The 23,555-nt window shown below is 29.0% G+C and overlaps 1 protein-coding gene, 1 long non-coding RNA gene and 1 pseudogene across 4 annotated transcripts; all 3 read left to right on the forward strand.

Moving 5' to 3' along the window:
* Window positions 1–4,031: 4,031 nt before the first annotated feature.
* Window positions 4,032–5,497, forward strand: LOC149885799 (uncharacterized). Its single transcript, XM_090093713.1, has one exon. The coding sequence runs from the start codon at window positions 4,446–4,448 to the stop codon at window positions 5,031–5,033; it is 588 nt and encodes a 195-aa protein (XP_089949839.1). The 5' UTR covers window positions 4,032–4,445; the 3' UTR covers window positions 5,034–5,497.
* Window positions 5,498–9,081: 3,584 nt separating this feature from the next.
* LOC149885800 (uncharacterized) lies at window positions 9,082–11,853 on the forward strand (annotated as a pseudogene).
* An 8,036-nt stretch (window positions 11,854–19,889) lies between these two features.
* On the forward strand, window positions 19,890–23,302 carry LOC149885801 (uncharacterized). 3 transcript variants are annotated; one of them, XR_016454567.1, is made up of 5 exons: window positions 19,890–20,230; window positions 21,459–21,529; window positions 22,041–22,225; window positions 22,462–22,651; window positions 22,991–23,302. It is a non-coding gene; the product is annotated as an uncharacterized LOC149885801 (long non-coding RNA). The 3 variants fall into 3 exon arrangements; XR_016454568.1 differs by having other exon boundaries at window positions 21,473–21,529; XR_016454566.1 differs by lacking the exons at window positions 19,890–20,230; window positions 21,459–21,529 and having other exon boundaries at window positions 21,613–22,225; window positions 22,991–23,294.
* Window positions 23,303–23,555: the final 253 nt, after the last annotated feature.

Here is a 23,555-nt window from a genome sequence, read left to right on the forward strand (position 1 = left end):
TCGTTCTTATATTTTTCAATGTTAAAGGATTTTTGGTGGTTCGCATACCTTAGTTTGAAAGGTGTTTCGCTGATGCCGTAATATAAAATAAATAAAATAAATATAAATAAAAAATTTACTATATTTTATTCATATTGGTTAGTTGATGTTTTATAAAATTCAAAAATTATTAATATTGACATATGAACTTATTTATTTCTATGGAAGTTTTAAACAAGTTCACATATATATGAATATGTGAACTTATGTAAAACTTTCATAGTAAATTCATTTCTCGAACTGAATTTCAGCTTGCGTTATGTTTTTTTTTGAAGTTATTTTCCTCTTTATTTCAGAAAGAGAGAACAGAAGAACCAAGAGGGGATCATTTCAGCATAATTAGTAAATTTAAATGATGCTTCATAAAAACGGTTATTTTCATAGCCACAAATCTTAATAAAAACATATTATGATATAAGAACATTTAACCAGTTAAGAAGAAAAAGAATTCAAAAATGCATTATTTTATACCTCGAAGAATTGGTTAAGTATATTTTTATTTATTTTTGCTTTAAATTATTTTGTTAATCATCAAAATAAAATTTATATTAATTTATTTGCTCATCAAAATAAAAAATTACTCTCACATAAAAATATAATTACCTCAATATCCACATTCGCATCCACACAATTTTTAAATTGCTGTTTTCATATTATTATTTATTTTATGCCTATTAATGCTTTTAAAAGCTTTTGTGGCTATGAAAATAACCGTTTTTGAATCACCATTCAGGTATTATTGAACTCTTTGTTGACAAGAAATTGAACAGCAGTGTCAACAACAAAGCCTTCAGCAGTATATCTTTGTATATAAAAGGAAACTTTGAGATGATTTATATTATGAAAGTATTTCTTACGTATTGGGGTATTTATGCTGACAACAACATTTGATTCCCCAACATAAGATAATTTTGTTTTTGATATACCATGATCTTTTATTTTAGAATAATTTCTTTTTTTAAGGTAATTTATTCCATTAAATCTTAATGGATTAAACAGTTGAACTGCTGTATCTTGTTTTTCTATTAAAAAAAGAAGGTTTTTCGTGTTATTTCTTGGCGTTAGTAACTCTATGCGTCCTCCATATCTCTCTAAAATAGCTGCCATAAACCTCATTATTTTCCATGGAATGTATAATTTAATTGATGAAACAAGACCTGTTAAATGACTTCTGGTGAGTTTGGAGAGCATTGCAATTCCTATTTCTTTTAAATAGCCATCTAGCATCGGCCCAACCAATACCAGGTGATTTCCAACATTCTTTTCAATTTTTGAGTCCATTTCACTTCACACTGAGTAGTCTTTCGGAAATTTTATTTCGTTTTGCAACCACGGTCGCTCAAATGATGAAAGTCTCAGCTCAGTCTTTATCCAGAATTTACCACTTCTTTCAGTTTGGGAGGACGCCATTTTGAATGAAAAACTATGATGGCATATATATGCGGGAGTTTTTTTAAAACCCAAATTGCTAATTTCCATATTCTTAAACTACTAAATACTAAAATTGACGGAAACGATATAATTATTTTAGATCAAATGTTTAGCTAAATTTAATTGCTAGATTATCGACAACCGGTTCTTTTTTTAAATAAATCCGCAAGTGGGAGAAATTACATAAGATAATTACCAGCGTGAACATCTCTTAATTTATCTGATGTAAGTAAAAGTTACTTTTCTGCTGTTAATCGTGATGAGATGATTTATTTGTTCTTATATGAAGGTGTTTTGTTGCTACGCTTTTTTTTTTTTAAAGGTTTTCAGTTTTCAACTACCTGTATTGCCCAGCCAATTGTAAGTTTTTGAAAATTGGGATCTAGTTATATATTTTAGGTACACAAAAGTTTGATTGTGTTTTTTAATTTTTTAATGATTTCATATAGGTTTCAAGCATTCCACGGTCAGATATACAGTCAGTTGTATGCTGTAAACTATTTATTGTTCATGTATATGTTTTCTCTTAATCTTTACTGCATTTATAGTAATACTATTTATATCCTGGTATATAAGGCCACCATGCTCTAAAACCCTAGGATATAAATAATAATGAGATTAGATATGAATCTCAAGGTCCACATTTAGGAGTACATATGGCCCAAGGAATACATGTAAAATATGTATTGGTGTACATATCCATTTTATTAAATTAAATTAGAAATATATTTTTATGTCAGTTAAGTATTAGTTTTATAATGGTACAAAACTGCTTTAGACTTTATTTTTCAAAGGGTAATTATAAATTGTTAAAGTTATATAAACTATTGAAAATAATATTTGTTGTGACTTTAGTTAAATCTCCATGATTCTTCTGATTCAAGTTTACTGCGTATACATGGTAGTATGCTTGGGGTTTGCAGCTGACTTAAAGTTGAACCATTTAGTGCACAAGGTTTAAATGTTTTGTATTACTAGGGGTAAGAAATTATTCTACAAAATGTTTTGGCATATGAAATGAATGGCAGTAGTATAATATTTTAAGTATAAATATGTAGTTTATTGTTTATTATGGTTATCATAACAGGACAGTTTCTTATGAATATGTTCATTCTTCGTAAACTTAATATAAGTTGACCAATCTTGAGCAAAGACAGGGAAGATTGGAGGCATGTGTTGCTAGTGATCTTGGTTAATGTATAGACAAACCTATTTTAGTGGGGGACCGAAGTACCAAAAAAACCTAAAATACTTTTTAAGTTCTTAGTGAGAAAAATTATATTTGAGGTCCTTTTGAAAAAATCAAGGGGGTCTTTGTCCCCACCCCCACCCCCACCCTCCGTCGTTGTGGTTATTGTATATATATATATATATATATATATATATATATATATATATATATATATATATATATATATATATATATATATATATATATATATATAAAACATATATATATATATATGTATATATATACATTTTTATACATTTATTTATTTATTTAAAAATATATACAATATCAATATAAAATTATAATTTATTTATCAGTAACTAAAGGAATGTTATACATTTACTACCACAACAATTTTTTATCTGAAGAGTGTTGAGTAGAGAGTTTTATAATATATTAAATGAATAAAACCAGGTGTCTTACCTAAAAAATTTCAGACTAACAGTTAAATTTTATTTTTTACAGCTTATATTGAAACAAGAAAAAGCTTCGAAACGAGAATAAAACGATGGAAAAGCTTTCAATTCGCGAAACAACCGTGAAATCAGATGATACGCGATTAAAGAATTGTTAAAAATTCTCTCAATTTTGACATTGAAATTTTAATTGTTATTTTGTTTGAAACAAACAATCAAATCATATACAGTTTTTTTTATCTGTAAATTATAAACGTAGTTTTGCAAGATTTGCAATTGGCAAACTTTGTGGGAAATATACGGGTTACCCAGCGGGCATACCCATATGGGCCCCAGAGGAAAACCGCGGCCAAGATCCGGCGGGTTCCCGATGGGTTTACCATATGGGACCCAGTTGCAAACCCAAATGGGCCCCTTACGGTTTTAAGGTACGGGATTTGACTGGGACCCATATGGGTTACCCAGCGGGCATACCCATATGGGCCCCATATGGAAACCGCGGCAGGGATCCGACGGGATACCGTTGGTCTTCCCATACGATACCCAGTTGCGGACCCGTATGGGCCCAGTATGGTACCCGTCTGTCAATGTTGGCTGGGATAATATCTTATTTTGTGCTTAACAAAACACTATTGTCGGAAACATCACTTTTATTGGCCAAAGGTCAAAATGTTTACACTCACGAAATATGTTTTTGTTTTTTAAATCTAGTAGTTAACACTCCAAAACAACCAAAAATTAATTTTGTTGTTGTAATATGCAATTCACCGTTATTCGGTGAGTCATCGAAATTGAATTTGTTTGCTTCATTTTTAAACAGAAATGCGTTCGGTGTTTTATAGTGCTTACTTCAATTGCTTGTTAAAGCTGAAAACAAAGCGTGTTAAATAAAAGTTTAAATGGAAAACGAAGGTGATGGTAAGTTTATTAATTTTGTAAAATATAATACTCAAAAATTGGATACTCTAAAAAACAAAATAACTTTTTCCAAAAGTCTTTAACATTTTGGAATTTATTTTATTTTTTAAGTTTAGTAAGCTTAACACATTTCGTTTAGGAGTGTTAAGCATAAGATTAAAAACCAAAATTACTTTGAAGTGTTTAGTTTTTGAAAATGTTTATCTCGATTTGCGGTTTTTTGCGGTTTTTGAGTAAATTCTTTTTTTTCAGTCGTCTTATGTTTACAGAATTCAGCAGTTTTTGATATTTGGTTGACCCAGCAGAAGAAAGGAAAAAAGAAGGACGCACTAACAAATTATTTTATACAAAAATGTGGAGCCGATAAAATTTTAGATGAATGCGATAAATATTTAACAGAAAAAGCACGCATGCTTAACAATAATTTGTCTGCAAAGTGGGAAAAGTGTCAAAGAAAAATAGATGATTTTCAAATTACATATTCTGCCTGGCTTTGCTCAGAAACTACAATAAACAGACAAATAAATTTAGAAATTGCTTCCACAGAGACTCAATGCACAGTAGAACTAAGCCCAGATGAAAAAATTGTATCACTAACTAGACGCCCGCAACTTAAGTACTCTGAGAAATCTGAACGAAGTAAAAGGAGACAAGCAGCAACCCTCTCGATGTCAGAATACAACGAAACAAATCTGTTAGTTCAAGCAGCATCAATTTTGGCTCGAAAACAAGGACAAGTAGATTTGGCAGTTGTTTTAAAAGAAAGCATCGAAAGTCCATCAAGACCATCCAAGATTAGGAAGCTATATGTCGATGATGTAAAAGCACCTATTGTAATGTCTGATGAGGAAGCGTTAGCATTTCTTCTCGAAAACAGTTTTTCGAAGAGCCAATACTGTTCCATCCAGACTGAAAGCAAGCAACGTAACTCTAATATTTATCCACCCTTTGATAATATATTAGCAATAAAAAGTGCAGACCCGATGGTGTACTTGTAGACGACAAATGTGCAAAGGTTTCTTTACAAATGCTTTAAACGCATACGGCTAAAAGAATTATAGAGATGCAAAAGGAAGTATTTGCGACAATTACGGGTAACTTCATATCAACGGAAATGATATTTAGCTACGGTTTTGACAGCAGCTCTGGTCAATCTCAATATAAGCAATTTTTCCTTGATCAAAGTACATCACGAAATGCTGATTCATGTCTTTTGGCCACAACAGTGCTTCCCTTGAGACTCTTGAGTATTGCGGGAGCCCCGATTTGGAATAATTGTTTTCCGCAGTCCACAAGAATTTGTCGGCCTTTAAAATTAGAGTACACGAGTGAAACGATGGAAGTGATAACAAGAGAAGCTGCTAAATTAAATAAACAAATTCAAGAGCTTGAAAACTTACGTGTTGAAGTCGAAGCTGGTAAGACAATCGAAATAACGTTCAGAATGTTTTTAACTGTTATAGATGGAAAAGTTTTGAATGTTTTAACCGATACAAAATTAAATCAAAAATTTCCAATATGCCATGCTACTCAAACTGACTTTCTTAAAGGCACAGATTATAACAGCGTAAAATTTTATCCTAGAGATGGAAATCTAAAGTACGGAATTAGTCCACTGCACTGCTGGATTTGATTTTTTGAGTTCGTACTACATTTAGGATACCAGATGGAAGTAAAAAAATGGCAAAGAAGATCGGATAAAGATAAAGATGCAATTAAGAAAAGAAAAGAGTATACTCAGAATGAGTTTTGGAAAGAACTAAGTCTTCGTGTTGATGTTCCGAGAGCAGGTGGTTGTGGTTCCACAAATGACGGCAGCACATCGCGTAGAGCATTTACGGAATATGATAAATTTTCGAAAGTTTTAGACACCGAATTAATATCTCGAATGAGAATAATATTAATATGTTTATCTTGTCAACTTTCCCTAAATTTGGATAAATTTGAAGAGTATTGCTTTCAAACTGGTCAATTACATCAAAGCAAGTACCCCTGGTTGCCAATGACTCCCACAGTACATATATTTATAGTTCACTCAAAGCAAATAATGCAGAATACAGCACTTCCTGTTGGTTACTTCGGAGAGGATGCAGCTGAGTCACAAAACAAAATATTTAAAAGCGACAGACTGCACCATGCACGTAAGATTAGCCGCATTGATAATGTTTTCGATGTATTTCATAGAGTTCTGGATCATCGGATCCATTAATTTCATCTCTTCGCTTAAATACACGTGTGCACCAAAGGAAGCGTTTAACACTGCCACCAGAAGTAAAGGAATTATTGTATTGTGAGGATATCGGTGAAACATGTGCGACTGAGAATTTAGAAAATATGGATGACGACGAGGACGATTATCAAGAACAACTTGAAGAGGAAAATACATTTTTGGATAATGAATTGTATTTAAATTAAAGAGATTAATAAAGTTGTAATATTTTCGTAAATACGTGTGTAAATTACATTTTCAATATCCAGAAACAACTTATTTACTCGTAGATATCGTATGTTTTCTAATTTAGAACTAAAAAAATAAAAACTCAGAATGAAAAGAAAAAAAAGTTTAATGTAAAAGTTTTTTTTTTAAATTTTAATTCTAAATGTTGATAGTTTTTTAAAAAAAATTAATTATTTTATACAAAAACACTTAAAATATACAGCAAATTCATATTCCAGTTAAAAATTCCGTTATTTTAAGTTTTAATAGTTTTGGCCAAGTAAAGTGATCTTTCCGAGCATAGTGCAACATTGCCCTTTTACAAAATGATAATTGTGGAGGCATTCAAAATAGCAATGAAGAATATGGTGCTGAAGCATTCACAAATGATATTTTTGCATAAACAAAGAGAAATCAAGTTTTGGACTGACTTATTTTTAAAAATTGCTTTTTTGTATTTCATTGTCTTCAATGACCTTCAATGTTTTGGCAATTCAAAGAAAAAATCGCTTTTTCTCTCGATATATTTGTGCGCTTTCTCCACAAGGAATTATTATAGGAATATGTGTTCCATCAAATGCTTCTAAACATCCTGGAAATCCTTGAATTTCGCAATATCTAAAAATGAAAAATATATATGTATATATATATTTTCTTTATCTAAGAAAAGTTCGAAGTTTGTATGAAAGAGCAAAATCAGAGAACCATGAAAACTTATAATCAATTTTGCTGATTTATTAAAGAATCAGCTTCTGTTGGCCATTTGAATTGAAATGTTCTTAACCACACATCAAACAGATTAACTTTCAGCTCCTCCAAATCTCCTATTATTCTCTAAAAGAGTTTATTTATTGTTACTTGAGTATATTATCATTTGCTGGTATAAAATGTTGATAGTATTCAGTTTTCTGTAACAAATTTATTGACAAATATACTTTCACAATGTAACCTTTTAGTTAATCACGTCAATATACCCAAGTAACTACTTTTGCTTGTTAAAAACTCATTTTCATATTTGCAAAGGTTGTAATAAGTTATATAGTAATAGTACAGTTTTGTTACGCATCAGCAAAATGATAATGGCGGATTGTTTTTTTTTTTCAAGTTTGGTATCAAGATTTATCTGGGGCAGACTTGAAAAATGACTTGAAAATCCAAAGTTTCTTGTTTTTCAAGTCTGACTTCAGTTCAATTTCGCTTCTTGCATTCACTCAAGTCGCATTTTAGGTTTGAAGTTCGACTTCAAATTTGAAGTTCGGTTCTTGAATTCCACCCAAAATGTTAGTTTTAAACGCCGTAGGAATGTAACAAATGAAACGGTTGTTTTACATTACTTTTCAGTATTAAGTATGAGTTTAACATTCATACTAAATACTGAAAAGTAATGAGAAGACATCTTATTGTTCATTTATGCATTTAAAATTGTAATAGAACATGATCAAATAAATTATTTTACAGGCTATATAAAACTTAACTAGCTTAACTTATATAAAACATTGTGAATATAAATTGTAATAATAACTCAATAAAAAAGACGTACTAACTACTTAAATGTAAGGGTAATTCCATGTAAAAGTGAGACAAAAAATTGAAATTTTTTAGTCACCCTCTCAGATTTCTTTGAAATTTGAACCAGTGGTACCTATTAACGAATAATGAAAAAATGCAAAATTTGAACTCCCAAATCCAAACGGTTCAAAAGTTATGGCATTTTGAAATTCAGCTTAAAACGCCCTGTTTTTTTCCACTTCCGCCATTATGAACTTTGTAGTAGAACTTTTAATTGAATAATTTAAGATCTAGTGGAATAACGTGGCTAAAATTTGGTACCTGACCATTTTCAAGGGTGCTGAATTCAAAAATGTAGATAAATTTGAGATACTTAAATTTTTTGACAGTTATTTTTTTATTTTAAAATGGCCAGTCAAATTTTTTGTTCTGTTACCATGGGTTGCCCTTTCATTAATTCCCGGAGTTGCCCAAGTCTCATCGATTCCATTTTTTTTTTCAAATGAAGTAGATGATCTCAGGCTATCTTTATAAAAAAGATGGTTTTGGTTTCTTAAAGCATAATAAAGATATGTCCTTTTGAAATTCAGACAAAAAATTTCTTTATTTGGCCGCTATTCTCTTTTATAGCGATGCTTTTTGTGTGAATAACTTAAGTTCTAGTAGAGAAATATGACTGAAAATTGGTACCTGACCATTTTTAAAGGTGTTGAATACAAAGATGAAGAGAAATCAACCTAAATCCTAATCTTTTAGAATTATTTTTGAATTTTAAAATGGTATAATATTACTTAACCATAAAACGGGGTAATATTTTCACAAATTGCCTAACTGTCATGGGTTCAATTGTGGTGTGTAAAAACAGTTTATTAAGGTTGGTTTTGATATATAAATAAATTTTTGTGAAGTGAGTTATTATGAAAAATAAATTTTTCTAATGCCTGCTGTGATGTATAAATATAGTTTTGGGGCGTCAGTTATGTCGCCTAAATATAGTTTTGAAACAACAGTTAACAATAACAAATTTCAATGAAAAAAAATTATTTTAATTTTAGATTAAATAATTATTAAATCTTGTTTGGTAATTCAGTTTCTTAGTCATGACAAACAGCTAACAGTGCTCCATTGGAATCAACCTAGAAAGTGAATGTCATCTCACAACATATACATCGTTGCTGGGAATTGAACCTTTTGAAGATATTCCTGAATATGAAAGAGAAATATTAATGTGGAGGACTGGGCTCTCAATGATAAATGTCAAACCAACAACTTGTCTCCATCATAAACATATTTATTTGAAGCGTTATACAACTAAATTAACACGATGCTGCAATCCATTTAATACGCATAACAAAGTTATAAAAGGTATTTACAGTAATCATAACTTTTAGTTTTTTGAAAATGTTGTGAGTTACAATAATGAAATTATTGGCAGCCAAATTCTAATTTAGCTATATTTAACCTTTTAGCTGACTTCTGAAAGTGCACTATTAAATGCCATACAATTTTAAACTTTTTAAGGTTTTATTAATATTTTTATACATATTAAAAGTGCTCTTCCCTTTTTTTAGGTAGTCTTCGTGAAATTAACTTGGATACAGCAAAGTACCTTTGCAGTAAAGGCAAATTCGTAGTTCCAGGTGAAAAACTTTGTCCACAATGCAGACATAAATTAGCGTCAAGTGAAGAATCAGAAGAGAACGAGTTGGAGATAAAGTTAACTGAAGATAATATGGAAAAAGAAATTATACTGGAATCAACAAGATCATTGCTCAACAGTACTTTATGCACTCTTGAAGTGTCTCCTCTAAAAGTTCATTTACCCAAAACCTCTAACAAGCCTTCACTTGGAAAGAGAAAGATAAAGCAGGTTGAAGAAGCAGTTATTAAGAAGCTTGCAACTGCTCTGGATGTAACCGAATCTGATCTTGTTGCACCAAAAAATGAAGTTCTAAAGGAAATTCAAACCAAAGCTCGTGATCTAGACTACCTTGTAGAATGCATGAAAGAAAAACTTAAGGTTTCTAACAGAAGGCAGCAACTTCAAATTTTGACATTAACCCTCAAAATCTTGGTCTATCAGAAAAGCAGCAGAAGAGTTTTCAGTGTCCAAACGCAAAATTCAAAATGCAAAGCTTTTATGCGACCAAAAAGGCATCATAGCATACCCTGATCTGGTTGAACGGCATCGAATCAGTAAAGATGTTATAGAACTTGTAAAGCTTTTTTACTGTGACGATGAGTATTCAAGGCAAATGCCAGGTAAAAAAGACTGTAAGTGTTGGGGAAAAAAAATACATGTCAAAAAAATTGATTTTCTGTAACTTAAAGGAGCTCTATGTGGCATATAAGACAAAGTACCCAGGCCATAAAATGGGTTTTTCTAAATTTTGCAGTCTTCGGCCTAAATGGTGCATTCTTGCTGGTCCAAAAGGTACACATTCTGTTTGTGTGTGTACAATACACCAAAATGTTAAATTAATGTTGAGTGCTATAGGCCTTGAAACATCTTACCATGAAATCATTGAATAGATTGTCTGCAGCAGAAAATCTAAAGTTTGTATGATTCACCGATGCAATAGTTGTCCTGGCATACAAGCTGCCCAAAATTATTTCCAGGAGTATCTCACACAAAATGATGATCCAAAAGAGCAATATGACAGTGATGAAAATGAACAGTCAGTGGATTTTAAACAGTGGACAACAACAGATAGAATTGAACTATTAACAATAAAACTTCCATTAAATGAATTCATAGAGCTCCTGTGTGAAAAACTTGATAATATTACTTCTCATTCATTTATAGCAAAATCACAATCTAGCTATCTAAAGCATCTGAAAGAAACAATTAGTATTGATGAGGCTATTGTACTGGCAGATTTTGCAGAGAATTACACTTTTGTAGTACAAAACGAGATACAGAGTTACCATTGGAGCAAGAGTCAATGTTCCCTTCATCCAGTTGTCATCTACTACAAGAAAGTGAAATTGGAAATATCTTCTTTTTGTGTAATTTCAGATGATTTGAATCATGATGTTGGATTTATCAATGAAGTTATGCATAAAACCATTAATTATATAAAAACTCATCTTTGTCCCACAATTACAAAAATTCATTATTTTTCTGATGGCTGTGCAGGGCAGTATAAAAACTGCAAACATTTTTTCAATTTATGTCACCACGCTCAAGATTTTTCTGTTCATTGCACTGGAATTTCTTTGCAACAAGCCATGGCAAATCTCCATGCGATGGAATAGGTGGCACTGTTAAAAGGCTTGTTGCAACAGCTAGCTTGCAGAGTCCAACCACAGGTCATATACTGTCTTCTAAAGCAATGTTTGAATACTGTCAAAAGTCAATCAGTGGGATTACGTTTGTGTACATCACTGCTGAAGAAATGGAGCTAGTAAGAAACAGACTTACTGATAGACTTTTAATAGCAACCACTATTCCTGGGACAAGAAGTTTCCATCAATTTATACCATCTTCTCATTCAATAATAAAAATGAAAAGGGTATCCGATGATGATGATTTTGCACTAACATTTGACTTCCTCAAAAAACAAAAATTTGAAATTATTAAAATTGACAATGTTATGATGTCACAATACCTATTTTGCAAATACGACAATTTTTACTGGCTTGATATGGTTTCTGAAGTTGATATAGAGAATGATGATTTTATGGTAAAGTTTATGCATCCACATTATCCAAGTCGGTCGTACTACTGGCCAAAGCGGGATGATAATTGTTGGGTGCCAAGAATGAATGTAATTTCTCTTGTTAAAACACCTTCAGCATCTTCTGGGCGTAAGTACCATATCTCAAAAGAAGATGAAACTCTATTTGAACAAGTTTTATCTTTTCAGTGAAAGTTGATTAATATTTTACTTTCATTATTTAAATGATATAAACTTCAATTTTAGTTATACTTGGTTTAGTCCTTTTCATTTTTGAGCTTTTTTCAATAAAGCAGGTTTATAATATTTTTCAAGAAAGTTTGCATTTTAGTTTCTTATTTTTTAACACAACATTTGAGCATGTAAGCTAAAATTTTAGCATGCAACCAATATTTTGAAATAATACCTAATTATTAGAATAATAAAAAAAGAAATTATTTTTTCAATGTCTTGTATATACAAGACATTGAAAAATAAAACATAAATATAAAATAAAAAATAAAACATAAACATGGAAATAAAATTTACTATATAGTAAATTTTACTTCCATGTATATTTTTGAAAATATTGATTATAAATATGCAAGTTATTCAAAACAAAATAACTTTTTATTTTATTTCAGAGGCCTAAACATTTCCAAAACATCTTATTTCACAATTAGAGTAAGGCAACTACAGAAATAAGTGAAATAAAAGTTATGGTTACAAGAAAAAAAAAGGGATTGTTGACATTTTAAAATTTAAAAATTATTTTAAAAGATTAGGATTTGGGTTGATTTCTCTTCATCTTTGTATTCAACACCTTTAAAAATGGTCAGGTACCAATTTTCAGTCATATTTCTCTACTAGAACTTAAGTTATTCACACAAAAAGCATCGCTATAAAAGAGAATAGCGGCCAAATAAAGAAATTTTTTGTCTGAATTTCAAAAGGACATATCTTTATTATGCTTTAAGAAACCAAAACCATCTTTTTTATAAAGATAGCCTGAGATCATCTACTTCATTTGAAAAAAAAAATGGAATCGATGAGACTTGGGCAACTCCGGGAATTAATGAAAGGGCAACCCATGGTAACAGAACAAAAAATTTGACTGGCCATTTTAAAATAAAAAAATAACTGTCAAAAAATTTAAGTATCTCAAATTTATCTACATTTTTGAATTCAGCACCCTTGAAAATGGTCAGGTACCAAATTTTAGCCACGTTATTCCACTAGATCTTAAATTATTCAATTAAAAGTTCTACTACAAAGTTCATAATGGCGGAAGTGGAAAAAAACAGGGCGTTTTAAGCTGAATTTCAAAATGCCATAACTTTTGAACCGTTTGGATTTGGGAGTTCAAATTTTGCATTTTTTCATTATTCATTAATAGGTTCCACTGGTTAAAATTTAAAGAAAACCCAAGGGGTGACTGAAATGAGTGTCCCACTTTTACATGGAATTACCCGTAATCTAAAACGATTGTTGTCTAAATTTAGACAACGTTTAACTTTTCTTAACTTCCACGTCAAAAAAGTTAAGCGTTGTCTTTACACGTCTAAAGGAATTAAACGTCAAAAATATTTTTTTTTTATTTTATTTATTTTTAACTTTGACGAAAATACATTTAAACTCATGACAATTTAATAATTATTATTGCCATCAAGATCGTCCTCATGATCATTCTCGCCATCGTTTTTACTTAAATTGATCAATCCAGCTTCTCCATCTTGAGAATTTGAAAAATAAGCATTTAATTGGCTTTTTTCAGCTCCACCTATACGGAAGGAAGCCATGCTAAGATGGGAACCAATCAGTGAATGTATTTCCGATACTTTTCAAAAAACGATTAAATCAGTATTAACTTTTACACTAAATGTTGGATTAAGGGTCAGAAGATTTAAGCATGTGGATGCAAAAAGTTAAATACAAAAAATCAACAGTGATACAAAAGGAGCCGTGGATAGAGCACCAACAAATTAATAAAATCGGTTAAATTGCTTCATTACTTTTATATTCTACTAATCATTTTACTAATCAGATGGCGCTATGCTCTTTGAAAGCCCTATTCAACGTATCATAGGTTTATACCATACCCTTCAAATATTATTTTCATAGTTTAAATGGTCTTTAAGGTATGAAGTACATTAAAGAATAGAATTATAACCTAAGTTTGATTTTAGTTAAACAAAAAAGTTAATACTTTACCAACAACAAGTTGACATAAAGTAGCGTCTCTAAATGGAAATTTTTTAAGTGTGCCTTTTCCATCCATACTTAAATGCGACATAACAAAATTAGAAAAAAATTGTTTTAAGAGATTTTTTGAAGTATCTTTAGTAGATGTTCCCCCCATTCGTGAAAGAAGGTGAAACTACAAATAAACTATTTCTAAAAATGCCTTTTTTAATAGATATGGAATTCCAGTTTAGAATCAAAATATAAATTCTGCTTATTCAGTAAAAGCAAAACCTATTTTAGACATCAAAACAAACAGTCTTGAATGAAAATTTTAAAATCATAGTCAAATTTTAAATGATAGTATATTGAACTTGAAATAGAAAATATGAGCTACACACTAACTTAAGTTATTTTATTTACAAGTATTCCACACTGCTCCTCTAAATTTCTAAATCCATTCAAGGTCTGAATAGGTTCAGCAATAACTTCCAGATGAACTTCACCACTTTTTATGTGCTCTGAACTTTGTATACCCATCATTTCAACTGCTATTTTGAAATCTTTAATTTCATTTACCAAATAACCTAGCTGATAGAGAACTTTTCCCTGGAACTCTGTAAAAAACATTACATTATTCATATAAGAAAAAGATTTTTAAAAAACAACTAAAATATTGGTACACTAGCTTAATTACTTTTTTAAATCTTAAGTTGCTTTTTTAAATCTATTTTAAAATGTATGTTGTAACATTCATGCTTAAATTTTATGCAATATTTAATCAAAGTCCATATTTCACAGTTATAAGATCCAGAGATAATAGTAAAAGAAAGATTCTATCTTAAGCAACTACATTGGTCACATCAGACAAAATTAAAAAACTTAAAGTTTGATAACTTACTCGCTTGATCATTTCATTTATTTGGGGTGCAGTTGCCATAAAACTGCTGCTTGTTTGAAAGTTTCTGTTTAATTTTAGAGGTGTTTATGGAAATACAGATGGTTTAACTACAATATAAAAAACCATTGCATTACATTAATTATGCAAAAAGTTTTAAATAAAAATTCCTTTTTAAATAGCATAAGTAATATATAAAAAACAAAAATATAAAAACACCAACTCTAAAAAAATAAGTATTACTTGGTTGATCCACAATATTGTCTTTTGATATAGGCTCTCTCTGCCTCAATAATGGAATCCTGGAATTAAATTTTCTAGTTAACAGACAAAGAGATTGTGAAAGTACTGATGCTTTAGCTACGATGTAAATAATTATATCATTACATCATCTTGCAAAGTCATTTTTAACGAAAACTTTACTAAAATTTTATAAAAAAATTGATTTAAAAAAACTTTTATTATTGGGATTTTTTGTGTAGGAATTATAACGTTCATAGGTCAATTTCATCCAAAGGTGAAAGTTATGTACATTAAAAGTATTACGAAATTTAGAGATCCTACTTGATTGTACCATTTTATTAGTTTTGGTGTAGCAGCCACACTCAATTTGAATATAGGAATCTTAGAATTCAAACTTCTTCTTGACGCAAAAGGTGACTGCAGGAGAATTGTGCCCATAATTATGAAAGTAGTCTAAGTCAAAATTTAAAAAAAAATGAATTTATCACTTATTTCACACGACATGATTTTAAACTAAATATATTCAATGTTATTTTTACGATATCGTCCAAAAATTTTTGACGGTATTGTAAAAATTACTATTTTTAATTAGATTTTAAAATCTTCAAATTCCAATTTTCTTAAAAGTTGAAATAATGGACAACTGGGGGTCTTTCTCGGAAATCTTCGTTTACTAGAATTGCTAGAATTAGTTAAACACTTACAAAATTAGGTTTATTCACATGTAACCCAAGGCACTTGCAATCACATATGAACTCACTTGCAATCACATATGACCATAGAAAAGTATGGTACTAACTTTTAAAAGTATTGTACTCAGTTTTAAATTTAGTAAAATTTTACTTAATTTAAAACTTCACATATCTTAATTTTAATCACAATTTATTTCTGATGGTCACTGGTATAGAAACAATATATCTTTACTAATCCTGGCTTAAGGATCACTCTGGTACGTGGGAACAGAAGCAAGAAATTAGAAAAAAAAGAAAATATGAGTCGTCAGTTGCATGTTGTTTTGAAAACGTATAATTTTTTTACAGGTGACTTTATTAAGTAAGAAAGATGCATCGCTGACAAAATAGTGATTACAAAAACAAAAAAACTAACTTAAGTTCAATGTTATAAAGCTTTCATTCTGACAATTTAATAAAACAATTATGAAAGTATTGCTACACCGTTAAGGTGTAGCTAAGATGACCTTAGCTTTAAAAAAAGCTAAGCTAAGGTGACCTTAGCTTTAAAGGTCCTCTTTAAAAAAAATCGTTTTTGGAAACTACAGAACTAACTTTTCATTTTTGCTTCATACTTTTAATCTTATGTTATGTTATAATATTCCTAGGTTATAAAACAAAATTCAAAGTAATAAACTAATTACATAATAATCAAAAAAAAAATTAAAAAGTATAAAAATTAAACATACCTTAGGTTTATTCTTTTCTAGGTTCTTATAGGTAGATATTTCATTTAAAAATATTTACTTTTTATTGAAGTCAGAAATAAGGAAACCAAAGAAATCTACAATTATTCAAATGACCTTAGAGAAAGCATGGAAAAAATTTTTAAATGTCATTAAAATATATACTAATCACATTTTTTGCATATTATTTTGCGTTAAAAAAGATACTTTATAAAATAATGTTTAATTAAAATGTGTTGTCTAAAAACTCCATGTCATCAACACATTTATTTGAAAGAAATTTTTTTTTATTCCAAAAAAAAAAGTAATTGTGAATGTCTTCTAAATGTGTTGTTTTGTGGCTTAAGTTATAAGGCATTTTTAACACATTTCTTTAAAAAAACAATAATCGCTTTTATTCAATTTGTTTTCTAACGAAAAAAAATCCTCTTTTATTTTTTTATTTTTTAATGAAATCGAATTCAATTAATTTAAAGTAAAATTCAAAATTTACTTTAAATTAATCGGATTTAAAATAAATTTTGAAACATTAAACATCAACTAAATGTCTATTAAATGTCAAAATGCCCGATGAGGCCTTTATTAAGCGTTTAAACGCTTTCTAAATATTCCGAATCCGTTTAAATTTCATTTCTAAACGTTCAGATTTATTTAATTGTCATTTAAACGCGATCTAAACCCATTTTACATCAGCAGATGTCCGAAGGGAATTATAGTCTTTCTTTGTTGAGTTTACAACCTTATCCCCTTTGTTGTCAGTTTCCCTAATATATCCAGTTAATAGTTTTTGTGATTAATGTATTTTAATATATAGTGGATATATCAAAGGGCTTGTATCCGTAATTTAATATGAGTTTGGGTTTAGGGGACATTTATCAGGGATAATATGGTATATATACTTTGTTATTTATATAAATAATCTAAAAATCATGTTTATTATATGGCCAAATATTGCATTTAGCGTTCTTTACTATCCAACAATGGAAAAATTGCATGACCACTTTCAAATGGTGATACATCACCTTTTTTAAACAACTCATCGGCTTTCAAAAGTACATCTTCTGCCTTTCTGTTCAAATTATCTCTAACAAAACAAGTCCCTTCTCCTGAAGACATCACATTTATAAGTGCATTTGTCAATTTTTTCCTTAACAAAACACAATTTCCCGCTTCCACGGATGAACCATGAGTCTCTTAATCTTTTTACAGATTTTTTACTTTTTTCCACTCTCATTTGAAATTCTTGGTGAAGCCAATCTACAACAAAGTTGAGCAATTGGATTGTGAACACTTTTAATGCATTTTTTAATTTACTGTAAAAAATTCTCAAAAATGTAATGCGGACAATTGATATAAGAAGCAATTATAGTTTTTGACATCATCAGCAAGATGAATGAGAGAGTGAACATTATAAACTGAGAAGGTCTCTCCAAAGACATGCTTTGCATTTGCTACTAAATACTGAACAAGATATCTAGCATAATCTAAAAAGTAGTTTCACTTGCCATCATTATTGTTTAAAATTATTGACATTGCAACTTGTAAAACTAGAAAAATATCATAAAACCTTTTAAGCACGGTTTTTTTTAACACAAGGGGACAAGTATACAAAAGGAATTGTCTAAATTTGGTGGCTTTCTAGTAGCTGAGCTCATCAAGTGATCGAGATTGTCTTGCAAAATCAGAGGGAAGCTTTTGACTCAACATGGACAAGTCTGAAGATATTGATTCTTTTGTAGCTGCAGGTAGCCTGCAAATCCTCGGTCCATTAATCATTAAAGTTAATACTCGTTTCATAATTCAAAGACACACCAAGTGCATGTAGTCCAGAACAATTTGACTAAGGCAGCAAACCATTTCAATAAATAGAGATTTTCCAATTTGGTGACCACTTTCTGTTAAGTTGGGGTAAGTCATAATGGAGGAATTAGTACTAAATAAATATATAATCTATATGTTAACATTAAAAGGCGGCCATATTGACACGCGTGCTATTACAAAATCAGATCAACTACTTAATGGTCCGTAATTACAATAAAAAATATAACGGCCGTGTAGATGACATCACTCTCACACATTCAAGATTCTCTAAATTGTCAAAATCTACTGAAACTCTCAAAGATAAGAGATCATCACTGTTAAAAACAACCCTACCTAACCAATTTCCTCTTACCAAACATTGCTTACAGGATTCATAACCAGTGTGGCCAACAATACATTTAAAAAATTATCATCCTGGTGCATCACAGACAATGCCTTGACCACAATTTTGTGAGTACCTATGCTTGATGCTAAACCATATTCAGAAAGAGTATCAAGTTCTTCCGAAAATTCTTGGAGAAATTCCTGCTCCAGCGTAGGTTTTTTCGTTCCATACAACAAAGCAACAACAAACACCGTTTTCCTAATAAGGCTTAAAATAGTCCAAAATGATGTTTTTTTACAATTAAACACAGTTAAGGCATCAATATTAAAACTGATTTCCAAGGTTTGTTTTTCTAATTCTTACTCTGCAAACTTTGATAAAGAATTTTTAAGATAAATATACTCGCCACCATACCTTTCTTGAATTTTATAGTCAGATACATTGTTGTTACACAAACCACAGTAAGATTTAGGGAGTTCTGGATGGCTACTTGCCCTTAATAGCTTAAGAAGATCTTCTAAAAGTTGTCTGGAAACGTTGTGTTTTAGTACAAAGTTAGAAGAATCGTTTTGGAAAGGTTTGTCTTCCTTAACTGCACAGCTTTCTTCACTTCTACTACTATCCAATGGATATGCAGAAAAAGAAGTCTCTTCAAAATCAAAATCTGTTTCATGAACCACAGAACAAGATTGGGTATAAATTTAAAATAGATTCATTAAGAAAGGAATCTACATAAGTAGTGTTATTTCTAGGCAACGATGATCCCATGTTTTTTCAATCAAAAGGAGCTTTTTTTGAGAATAGACGACACAGCTTTGTCTCTTTGCCTATAATGCTTGAAATACTGATTTTTCATGCTAATGTGGATAAAATAACTAAAAGCAGAAATATTCTTGCAATAAATATTATATATATATATATATATATATATATATATATATATATATATATATATATATATATATATATATATATATATATATATATATATATATATTTATATATATATATATATAGGGAAACATATGAAATCAGAATATTATTATTTACTTTGAAGATATGAAGTAAGGATATATCTAAAATAAGATTTGATACAAAATATATCCATGATTGGACAAAGTTACAGTATGGCAACAAAAAAATTTTTATGAAGTTATGCATTATTAAGTCAAATCTTGTAAAAAACAAATGATGTAAAAATACAGATCAAATTCTTATAATTAACATTCACTATAAATATAATAATAAACTAAAAGTTCTGACACCGCTTGATTGCCTGAAATAGATACCTATTTTATTCCGAAAAATGTAGCGACAACCTAGGCAATGATTCTCATAAAAAATGCCACTTAACTGCACCCAGTAAACACGCTTTAGTTGGTCCAACTCATGGGCCAGTATTGGCTACAGTTGGCTAACTGTTGGCATTTCTCGCCAACCATTAACCGACTGTATACCGCGTGTTTTTGAATCGTAAAAGTTCCCCGTAAGTTTGTAAATGTATATTATAAATATATTCACTTAGACCATGCGACTAATTTTTAAAATTATTCAAATAGATTCATTCATTGATTAAAACTATTCAATAGAGTTAGTTTAGTTTGAAGCTTTTTATCATTTTTTTTTTTTCAAACGCTTTTTCTACCCTTTAATTAAACTTTTAAACTCAAACTCTCGTACACCTCTTAATATAACCGTTACGCTGGTAAGTAGAAATATTTTACATTTATCCATTAGTGACACATTCAGATATAATTTTTAACATTGGTTGAGTTTTCAATTTATTTTTATGATGAAACCATTGTTGTATTTGTATAAGACATTTTAGCTCTATTTTAACTATTATCAAAAGTTGAAATACAGCTAAAATGTATATGTGCGTGTATAGTAGTATGTTTATGTGTGTATTTCTGTATGTATATGTATGTATGTTTGTATGTATCTATCTATCTATATATATATATATATATATATATATATATATATATATATATATATATATATATATATATATATATATATATATATATATATATATATATATATATATATATACAGAGTGTCTGCCAGATCAGGGGAATTCAGGGAAAAGTCAGGGAAATCAGATATCTGCAAAAAATCTTGGATAATCAAGAAAATTAGGTTGAATTTTAAAAAAATCAGGGAGAAATCAGGGAAAATGGCTCTTCATCAAACTTACATAACTTAAATAAGTTGTACATAGTACATGTAATATAAAAGTTTATTTGGCAGATAGTTTTATGAACTTCACTTGCATCAAGCGAATCTTGAATCTTCACTTGCAAAAATGTAAACAATTATACAACCCATATTAAATGTATCAATACTTGATACATTTAGTGTGGGTTGTATTATTGTTTACATTTTTGCAGTTGAAGAGCATTTTTCTAAACAAATCTAGGTCAATTTTTGTGAAGTTGAATTTGGGTAACTTTAAATTAAATCAAGGAAAACAGGTAGAAGATCAGGAAAATATCAGGGAAAAGTCAGAGAAATCCACCTAAAAATATTGGCAGACATCCCTATGTATTTTGTATATATTGCATATAATATATGCCATATACAATATTGACATAATATATGCAGTATATAAATAAATGGTATATGCAATTGCATATACAATATGACATATACATTTTATATTAAGCATATATAACATTTGTATATATATATATATATATATATATATATATATATATATATATATATATATATATATATATGTTCATTTATATATATATATATATATCAATATGACATATACATTTCATATTAAGCATATATAACATTTATATATATATATATATATATATATATATATATATATATATATATATATATATATATATATATATATATATATATATATATATATATATATATATATATTCATATAATGCATATAATTATAGCATTTTATTAAAAGGGACTTCAACTTCTGAAAACTATGAGAAAACTGTTCAAAATTTTGGGAATCAGGAAAGTAAGGTTTTGGATAAACTATTTGTTTTTTTGTTTTTTTTTTGTTTTACTACTTGTTATACATTGTATATGTGTTACACATACATACATTGATTATGATGCTGACATATATTGACAAAAGAAAACTATTTATATTTTTTGTAAAAAAAAATAATTTGTGTTTTAACTAAAGTCATAAATGGATGAAGGCTTTAAAAAAATACATATTTCATTTTACAAAAATACACATTTCTACTTTTTTACGCAGATAAAGGTTTTAAATAACGCTCTTTTCCATGGCCTTAATAACACAGCACAAAAATGTGCTAGAATACCATTTTTACAGCAATCAATTCACCTACAGGGATAAATAACATGAATGTTTAAAATTTTAACTCCAAATATTTGAGTTCCATAACACCTTTATCCATGTATGTCTTCAATTTAAAAACTAGATTGTGTTTTTGAAACCAGTTTTCCAATAAGATTCAAATGCAATCAAATATTATTTAATTATTTATGTATGTTTATAGAGAAGTTAGCAGCTTTGGAGTTAAGATTAACAGAACTGGAGCAATAAAATAAGTTTTTAGAAGTTCAAAGTTTTTTGGATAATGAAGATATTGTTGTTCCCCCTGGCCTTCCAATGGAAAGTAAGGAAGATTTGGAGAGGCTTAACCTTATGATACAGATGAAATCTGAGATGGCTCTCTATAAAGTTTGAAATTATTTTTTGTATTATAATGTTTCTAGCAGTCTTCAGGTTGCGTTTAAACTAGTAACTATTAATTTATAAGATCAAAGATAAGTTTTTTTATAAGTCTTATAATTGTAATTTATCAAAGGTAATTTAATAATACCTTAGTTATATTATACCGCATTACATTTTCATTTACCTTTGAAAAAATAGTTTAAATAAAAAAAGTTGTAATATGTAGCATTATTTGTTTTTAGGTCGAATATCTGCGTTCTATTGGCGGTAAAGTTGAACGTCCAAAATACATATGATGTGTGTTGGGAGCCATGTTTTCCAAAAATTTTAGCGTTTTATGTCATCTAAATGGATCTTCAAGTAAGATGATAGCTACTGGAATGGGCAAGGTTAAGTTGCGATGTTATCATTTTGTGTTAAAGTGCTTACTATGTAAGTATTACTAGTTATGTAAATTTTTAGTCTATTAAAGTCAACCATATTTTTATATTTACAAAAATATGTTTACAACACTAAGAAAGAATATAATATGTTAGTACTTATGACAATTGCCAGTGTTGTCATTAGTTGTGAATTTGTAAGATATTATATTCTCCCTTGGTGACTTGAACTTATTATCATATGCACATATTTTTAAAACTGCTAACCAGTTAATGTAATTCTTGATTTGCAAAGTATACGTATAAGAGCTTAAAAATAACTTAAAAATAATTTATATTTAAACAAAAAATAAATTGAGTTTTTAAATTTATTTTCATTTTATTCTTTTAGCAGCAGTAAGAGTTCAGTATCTTAATTCCAAGGATAAAGATATTTACCCGATGGTTTCAAGATGGTTTCAGGGCGCAAATGATCAAGGAGATGGGCGAATAAATAGACAGACGAAACGCAAGGTTATAAAAAATCAGTTGCAGTTAATCAATGAAAAGAATATTTAGTTATTATTTTCTTTTGAAAATTTATAAAAGCTTATTTTTCTTGATTTTATTTATAAATCTAATTTTTTTTATTATTATTAATAATTATCTAATAAATCGCCACGTTTTTAAATATTAGCGTTTTACAATATTGTTTTTAATTAAAGTTGCCAATATTAGTTTCAAACCTTTAATAATATTAACTACAATAATAGAATATCTTTAGTTCTTTATTTGTAAATATTTTTCTTTAATGGTCTGGAAATAAAAGTGTAATGATAAAAAATTTGTTCTTTTTTTTGTATTCAACTAAGTTATCTATAAATAATACAATATTTTGTGTCGACAGTAGTACTGTTTGGTAAAGTCTGATATACAAACAATCACTATTAGATAGAAAATTAAATATTAAAAAGCAA

The sequence above is a fragment of the Hydra viridissima genome, unplaced genomic scaffold, assembly GCF_058129835.1.
Source record: "Hydra viridissima isolate aposymbiotic clone 2 unplaced genomic scaffold, HvirCarnegie_v1 scaffold_7, whole genome shotgun sequence".
NCBI lineage: Eukaryota > Metazoa > Cnidaria > Hydrozoa > Anthoathecata > Hydridae > Hydra > Hydra viridissima.